Source organism: Nicotiana tomentosiformis, chromosome 12 (assembly GCF_000390325.3).
Source record: "Nicotiana tomentosiformis chromosome 12, ASM39032v3, whole genome shotgun sequence".
Classification (NCBI taxonomy): domain Eukaryota; kingdom Viridiplantae; phylum Streptophyta; class Magnoliopsida; order Solanales; family Solanaceae; genus Nicotiana; species Nicotiana tomentosiformis.
This window is the reverse complement of record NC_090823.1, coordinates 19,723,777-19,731,822: the sequence shown is the minus strand read 5'-3', so window position 1 is coordinate 19,731,822 and position 8,046 is coordinate 19,723,777. Positions and strand designations below refer to the sequence as shown.

General features: G+C 38.3%; 1 protein-coding gene and 1 long non-coding RNA gene across 2 annotated transcripts; both read left to right on the top strand.

Moving 5' to 3' along the window:
• The first annotated feature begins 1,525 nt into the window (after positions 1-1,525).
• On the top strand, positions 1,526-2,970 carry LOC104102719 (uncharacterized). Its single transcript, XM_070190173.1, has 4 exons — positions 1,526-1,932; positions 2,145-2,284; positions 2,330-2,607; positions 2,719-2,970. The coding sequence occupies exons 1-4, from the start codon at positions 1,526-1,528 to the stop codon at positions 2,968-2,970; spliced, it is 1,077 nt and encodes a 358-aa protein (XP_070046274.1).
• A 1,317-nt stretch (positions 2,971-4,287) lies between these two features.
• LOC104102717 (uncharacterized) lies at positions 4,288-6,575 on the top strand. The gene is made up of 2 exons (XR_687754.3): positions 4,288-4,868; positions 6,163-6,575. It is a non-coding gene; the product is annotated as an uncharacterized lncRNA (long non-coding RNA).
• Positions 6,576-8,046: the final 1,471 nt, after the last annotated feature.

The following is an 8,046-nucleotide window of genomic DNA, read 5'->3' as shown; positions in this document are numbered from 1 at the left end:
ATTGTGCAAGTGTATGTGGATGGCATTATCTTTGGGGCCACCAATAAAGTAATGTGCACGGAATTTGCTGAGATGATGGGAAATGAGTATGATGGGTGAATTGAACTTCTTTCTAGGGCTGCAAATCAAGCAAACACCTACTGGTACCATGATACATCAACAGAAATATATCAAAGAATTACTGAAGAAGTTCAACATAGAATGCTCTAAGTCTATTGATACCCCCATTGCTATTGCAACAAAGCTGGACCTTGATGAAGAAGGGAAAAGTGTGGAACAAAAACTATATAGAGTAATTATTGGGTCACTGTGCCTCACAATAAGAAGGCCTAATATAGTGTTTAATGTGGGACTATGTGCAAGATTCTAGACAAATCCCAAGGAATCTCACTTGAAGGCTATCAAAAGGATAATAAGATATCTCAAGGGGACCTATGACCTCTGTCTATGGTATCCCAGAGGGTACAACTTTGATTTAGCTGGTTATGCTGATGTTGACTATGCAGGTTTTCATGTTGACAGGAAAATCACTTTAGGAACAACTCATTTTCTAGAATCTTGTCTGATGTCTTGGGGAACCAAGAAGAAAAACTCAGTGGCCTTATCTACAGGTGAGGCTGAATATGTGGCAGCAGGATCCTGTTGTGCTAAGTTACTATGGATAAGACAATAGGTAAATGACTATGATATATTTGTTGATTGTGTTCCCATTTTCTGTGATAACACCAGTGCCATAAACATTGCTAAATATTCATGTCAGCACAAGAGAACCAAGCACATTGACATTAGACATCACTTTCTCAGAGACAATGTTGAAAACGGGAATATCTCAATTAACTTTTGTAAAACTGAAAATCAAATTGCTGATATTTTTACTAAAGCTCCGAGTAGGGATCACTTTGAAAGGAATAGACTAGAACTAGGTCTAATCAACTTCTCCCACTAAGTTGACTCCCGGTGATTGGTTAGAAAAGGCATAATAAGACGTAGATAATTAATTACAATATGTTTGATTCACCTTTGTGCTTGTATTAAGCTCACACACTTGCTTAGAAAATTTGGCTGATAACTGTGTTGCATGATACTAATATGAAGTGCTGAAGCTTTATTGCAGATACTAATATGAAGTTTCTAAGGAGTTGGTTCTTTGACTCAGGTATGTGCCATATTGTCTTAAGTCACTGAGACTTTATATTCTAAAATTACTTTTATACTTATACTTTTAATTCCATTGGCATCACTTCTAATCGTCTTCTAGTCAAAGAGTAAAGGGAAATCCTTGTGCAATTACAGATCAATTACTCATAAAAACCTTACAGTCAAAGTAACCGTTATAAGAATCCTGTTAGAACTCAAATTCGGTCACCTTCTCTCTTCCAGTCAAATCAGGAGTAACGCCTTTAAAAGGCTCTTATGATCAACTTCTCTAACCCTATTGTTTCTCTCAAACCCTAAGCAAGAATCGAAAGCAATTATCAAGAACTAATCCTCTCTTTCTCTTCTTCGAGTCTCTCACCTGATCACTATGCCTAAAGCCAGTCAAACACCGTCTAAAGCTAAATCATCAACCAAGGCTGAAGCAAAACCTAAAATATTGAAGCCCAAATCGAAGAAAAATGCCAAGCCTTCAAGAGAACCCACACTCATACTTGTTCTTTCTCCCTCGATATCCTCCACTATACCTGCCTTATCCTCCCTTGTTCCTACTGTCCATGCTGTTCCTATCATTCCCACTTCAAAAATAACTACCCATGCACCTGAGCAACCTGCAAAAAATATCTCTAAGTCAACAAAGGTCAAAGCAACTCCAAGAAAATCTATCAAGAAAGTGCCTGAAGCTGCTACGCCTGGTGACACTGTAGCCAAGGGATCTGTGAGTCAGGGGGAATCAATGTCAGTCACTACTGATCAGGTACCACATCTTACTTTCAAGTTAGATATTTCAGTGTCTGCTATAGATATTTAACCCCTAGATACTCTCCCACCCACGAGTGAGAAGCCACCAGTGGGGAAATTCCCTGTAGAAAAGAGTGTAGGGGATCTGGGAAAAGAGATAGATCCAACGGATATGGAGCATGTGGTTGAGGGGGAAGGACGTAAAAAAAACCCGTGCAAAAGGAGGCTTCTGATGGCTTTGATTTTAGTTGGACTGAGGATGAGGAAGATGATGAAGGTGAAAAAGAAGAAGAAGTTATGAACAGTCAAGAGGAACATGATGCTCAAAACATAGCCAATGAAGAAAAAAAAAGTGAGAATGAGGGAGTATCTGGAGATGAGAAGGAAAGTGATACATAGGATAAGACAGGTGAACAAGCTAATGATTCTGCAGAAGAAGAAAATCAGAGTGAAGAAGAGGAGGATTCTGAAAGTGAGGAGGAGGATCAAGAAAAGGTAAGTGAGAGTGAAAGAGGTGATGACGAGAGTAAAGAAGAAGAGGGGAATGTGAGTGAGGAGTCTGAAGGTTCCATGACAATTGGAAACACTGTCATAGCCCCTTCAGAAGAAATTGGTGAAGAAACAAGGGCTCAAGAACCTGGGTCTCTGTTAACTTCTTTCACTGGAGATGAAGAAGTTAGCAGTGATAAAGATGATATGCCACTATCTGAGGTAGGGAAGAAGTCAAGAAGGACCACTGTGAAAGCTACAAAGTCAACAGTTTCAACAAGGAAATGAGTGGTTCCTCCTGCTAGAACTCTTCTCACAAGGAGTAAAACAAAGGCTGTTGATGCACAAATCATTAAGGAGTCCAGAAGTGCAAAGAAGCCAAAGAAGAAGGTTTCAATTGTGGAACCTATTGTTGAGGTGGATGGAGAAGATGAATCTGACTCTGCCTTGCCAAAGTCACCAAACCCTATACCTCTTCTGCAAGTGCCAGTAGGGGTAATACAAGAAAGAATGTGCCAGCTGAAGTTGATCGACTCACAGAGTTTACAGAAAAGTGCTAAATGGGAAGATTCTTGCGAACACTGATGATAAGAGGATGGCTCAACTGGTTAAGAAACTTAAGCTACAGGGGTGGAAGCACATGTTTGTTAAAGCTTTCCCACCAGTATGTGTTCATGCTGTGGTGGAGTTCTAAACAAATTTCACATTTGATGGGAAGGTAGTCAAGAGTAAGGTAGGGGGCTTTGACATGGAGTTTGATGCTGAGGATCTGGGGCTGCTTCTGAATATCCCTTCTTTGGGATTTGACAATTACTTGAACAAGAAGTGGACAGCCATAGACAATGATGTTGACACTGGCATTGTGGTCACTAGGAAGTTCTCCCAAAAGTTTGAACTAGATGATCCTTTGAAAGTGTACAAGACTGATATGACTCCCTTTCACAAGCTGCCGTTTCATTTTTTCAACTCCTGCATTCTTCAGAGGTCTGAGAGAAGACATGAAACTACTCTACTAGACATGGATGTGATGGAACTGCTTGACACTGATCGACCTATCAATATTCCTAACCTGATGATTCAGCACATGGCACGAGCTAAAGATACTTCCAAACCAAAACATGCTATGCCATATGATTTCATGTTGACAAAGTTATTTGATAAGCTCAACCTTGCCTTACCTGAGCTTAAGTTTGGAAACCACAATGATATTTTGGATGTTGTTACCCTCAAGCAGTGTGGCTATGAGGAGATTAAGGCTAGAGGACCCACAGGACCTGCCATCATTTCTGGGAGCAGTAGGGTTGCAGAATTCAGTAAGAGGTTGGAGTTGGCTGTAGAAGAGAATGCCAAGCTTCTTGAAGACAATAATGAGATGAGAAAGGAAACAAAGCAACTCAGGGAAGAGCTCAGAAGAGACAGGGAGGCCCATGCTCAACAGATTGCTACCCTTGTGAAAGCTTTGACCCCCTCTGCTTCTCACCCTTGAACCTGTTACTTCCTAGTATCCTTAGTGTAAATGCCTAATTTTGGTTCTTTTCTTTTTCTTTTTCTATGTATGTATGTATGTATGTATGTATGTATGTATGTATGTATAGGTCTAAGGTCTGATTATAGTTTAATTAAGAAATGAATAAAAGGTTGGGATAAGATGCATTTCAAAATGAAATGGGCCAAAAAATCAGACCAAATCAGTGGCCCAAAGGCAGTGACCCGGTCCGGATAAGGCCAACTAGGGTGATGAGCTAAACGGCGTAGTTTCATGGTGAAACTACGCCGTTTTGCCTAATGAATCAGAGATCTAATGTCAACCATTGATTATCCTTTGATCCAAAGGCCCTTATCTATGCCCCACACTAGATATTTAAAGTCTAAAATCCCCCAAAATTGCCCCATTTACCTTATTACTCTCTCCCTTTCTTCTCCCCTCCTCTCTCTCTCCCTTTCTTTGCCCTGCCTTACCCCGCTGCCGGAAATCACCCACGGTGGTAGACGACCTCCAATCGACCCCATTTTTTCACCATCCCCTTGTCTCTTCCTCCTCTTTCCATATCTTTAACCCGAATCCTCAAATTCCCTCTCAAACTCCACAAATCCAGCCAAATCTGAAACCCCAACCACCCAAATTTTCCTTTTTTCTTTCTCAAATTAGTGACAAATACCACCACCCGACCACACAAATCTTACCTAAACATATCTCAAGGATATCTACACGTTCCCTCCAGATTTCACCCCTAAAAGCACTACCACTGCGGCCAGCCGCCCTCACTGTCGCGACCACCACTGCCCGCTGCCTCTGCCACCGCCTGCTTCTTCGTCTTTTATTTTTTGACCCAAAGGCACTTGTTTCCTTTTGGCAAGACGCCGAAATATATTGGTTTAGCGTTTGCCAAAAAGAAACATGTCCCTCAGGGACGGAAAGCCACTACTTGCCATCCTTGGCATCATCTCGTTGCTCGATTCGACGTCGGATGTCCCAGAGCTTGGTATAAACCTCGAACCCTTATCCTTTCCTCTTAAGTTTTTATTTTTCTGTTTCTGTGTCATTTGTTTGTAGTTTTGTTTTAGATTAAATTCTGTTTATATTGTTTTTGTTTAATGTTCATGTTTTAGTCTAACTTCTGATTTTTGCCGTTGTTCAAGTTAATCGATTTTGATGGAATATGTCACTGTTAAGTGTTAATACATGTTTTGCCTAATCGTCATGTTTCGTTTCCGTCTCTGATCATTAGTCTTGGTAGTCGCTTTAACTGAAATCTTAAATCTATCATTCCATGCTTCTTTAATTTTTGATTTCGATAGTTCTTAGAATTAAACTTAGGCTCCGATAATCAATGATTCAGTTTGCTTATGTTAGTATAGTTGGAGTTTGGTGATGATTCTTAGTCACTCGTTAGGCTTGAATCACCTACTGGATTGTAGTTTCGAGTTGTTTTCTTATGATGTCATGTTTTAGTTTGAGTTAATAGTTTGTGCGTTTAAAGATAAATTGTTGATTCCTACTAGTTTGTGTGTTTAAAGATTCGAATTACTAGTTGTTTAAACTAGAATGAATCTGATTTCTCTTTGTGGACTAGATAACTTTGAATCTTGGTTTGAGAGATTGAGAGGAAAGAAAAGAAAGGGAGAATGCTTGAGTTAGGGTACCTGTTTGGTTGTTTTTACTGTTCAGAGACTTTGGAGTACAAAACTTAAAAGTGAGTGTTTGGTGACAAATACAATACTTTTTGACTTCTTTTGAACTAAAAGTCTGTCTTTGAATATTTAGAGCAGACTTTTGGTGAAAATACTATCTTTTGGACAGATTTTGAACCAAAAAGTCTTGTCTTTTAAATAGTTCGAGCAGACTTTTGTTGAAAAATCTGTCCAAGTGACAGATTTTCAATCATGAATGTCTTTCTTATTCTCCTATAAAAGACAGACACACTCTATCACTTGGAAAAAAAAATCTTTTACACACTAAAAAAGAAACAAAAAAAATAACTTGAGAGAAATCAGCTAAACAACAAGTAGTAAGCTGAAAATTTCTGGGCTTTTTGAGTGTTTCTTAGAGTGCAAAATTTGTGAGAAATAGAGGTGTTCCTGCTAATTTCTAGAGCAACTTAGTACTAGTTTTCAAGTATTGTACTGCTGGTATTTTCTGGGTTGTTTCTCGGGTCACAATTTGTTGATTTGTCGCTGTTTCCCCTGCTGTTCCTACTGCTTCTGTTGCTGAATTTCTGCTACTGTTACTGCTGCATTTCTGCTTTTCAGGTAACCTTCTAAACATTTGTAATGCAGGTTCTTGTTCTTTCATAGCAGATGATGAAAAGTTGGGCATGTTTGATAGTTTTGACTAATTTTCTTAAAGGATTCGCTGAATGTTTGAGTGCTAAACATGCATATTTGTAATCAGTTTCTTTGTTGTAGTTAAATAGTTTAGTTTATTTTGTAGTGTGCAGATCCATCTATCCATATTCCTTGTCGTTAGTTTGAACTATTCGGATCTGGTATATAGTCTAAAAGAACAAGAGGATGCATGCTTTACTGGGCTGCAATAGGAGTTTTGTTAAGTTTTTTTTCCATTTATAAAAGCTATGTGCTTTAGTCCTTGTTATGTTTGTATACTTCTGGAAGGTGGGTATGGAAAGGTGGCCATTTTGTTTTTGTCAAAATTACAATCTCATTAATAGAATAAGTTTAATCCGTATGGATATCATGTGTACTTTGGTATAGTTTGTAAGATAGTTTTCTTTTAAGAATTTGCCTTTAGTTTATCAAGCATTGTCAGTAAGTTTGTCATGGCCCATTCGTTGAGATGAGTTTCTTAGTTATTGGACTTTCTTAGTTTTATTTTTCCATGTGTCAGTAGTAAAGCTTATTATCAAATTCGGTTAGTCCCGTGGTTAGGTTGAATTACAAAATGTTTGTTTGGCTGAGCTAACACGAAAATCAAGGTTGTAAATTAATATGGGCCGAATGATTAGCTGTTTGGCCGAACATAAATGACATGGTAGCTAGCCCTATATATATATATATATATATATATATATATATATATATATAATGGCCCATTTCCTGTGAATAATTTCAGCCGGCCCATTTTCTTATAATGAATTCCAGTAGTCCAACAGTTCTAAAATCCCTAAGCTGGCCCATTTCTCCTTTAACAAGATGTTGGCCCATTGCTTTAAAATAGGTAGAATCGGTCCAACATTTATTTGCATAATTTTCCCAACATTAAGGCATAAATAAAAATGGCAAGGTCGTGAGGATACGCTTTGTTTCAATTTTTTCATTTAATTAAAACTTTGTTATTTAGTTAACTTCGAGTAGGCTCCAATTTTAGGTGCGACACACGAACTAAGGTCGGGGGTACTCGTCTTGGTTAGTGTAAGTTAGGGTCGGGGATACTCGTCTTAGTTTGAGATTAATAAAGTCATCAACAATAAAAGTGGATAGATAAAACATAAAAACCAATAAATCACAGTTTATCCTGAAATAATATAAGCCAAATATAGTCAATAAAGCGACCGTGCTAGGACTACGGGACTCGGGGAATGCCTTACACCTTCTCTCCGGTCAACAGAATTCCTTATCCGGACTTTGTTTTCGCAGACCAATAATAATAGAGTCAAACCTTCCTTTGACTAGGGATTCAAATAAAAGGCGACTTGGAACACCTAAAAACTCAATTTCAAGTGGCGACTCTGTAAATAAAATAATCCCTACTCAAGTTTGTCACTTAATTGAAAAAATTCTTTAACTCACAACAATCCATAAAATACATCTTTTGGGGGTAGAAAAGGGGTGTGACATTTAGTTTTTGTTTATGCTATTCTAGTGATGCCTTATCTTTTGTTCCTTTTGTCTTAGTCTGAGTAGTTTGCAGTATGCTTAGTTTATTTTGTTGTAATGATGAAGACAAGGCCATGGGCTTCTTTTGGCACTACTTAATATCTCCTATTGCTCTGCTTTACTGCGTTGTACTTTATTGGATCATCAGCCTAGTTTATTTGCCCTTTCTTATGCTTGTGTTGTCGCCTGTTTGGCCTTGAATATTACATTATCTGTTCTTAGTGTCTAACATTTTTTTGTGTGTGTTTTCGATGATTCCAAAAGGGGAAAGATAAGTTTGGAAGTTGCTGTGAACATACATATCTGTCAATAGTGCTTGTTGTGATT

Coding starts and splice junctions, on each gene's coding strand:
- LOC104102719 (XM_070190173.1), top strand. CDS start 1,526: ATGCCTAAAGCCAGTCAAACACCGTCTAAAGCTAAATCATCAACCAAG. Junction 2,285..2,329: donor ATCTGGAGATGAGAAGGAAA/GTGATACATAGG, acceptor ATGATTCTGCAG/AAGAAGAAAATCAGAGTGAA. Junction 2,608..2,718: donor ATGATATGCCACTATCTGAG/GTAGGGAAGAAG, acceptor AGTAAAACAAAG/GCTGTTGATGCACAAATCAT.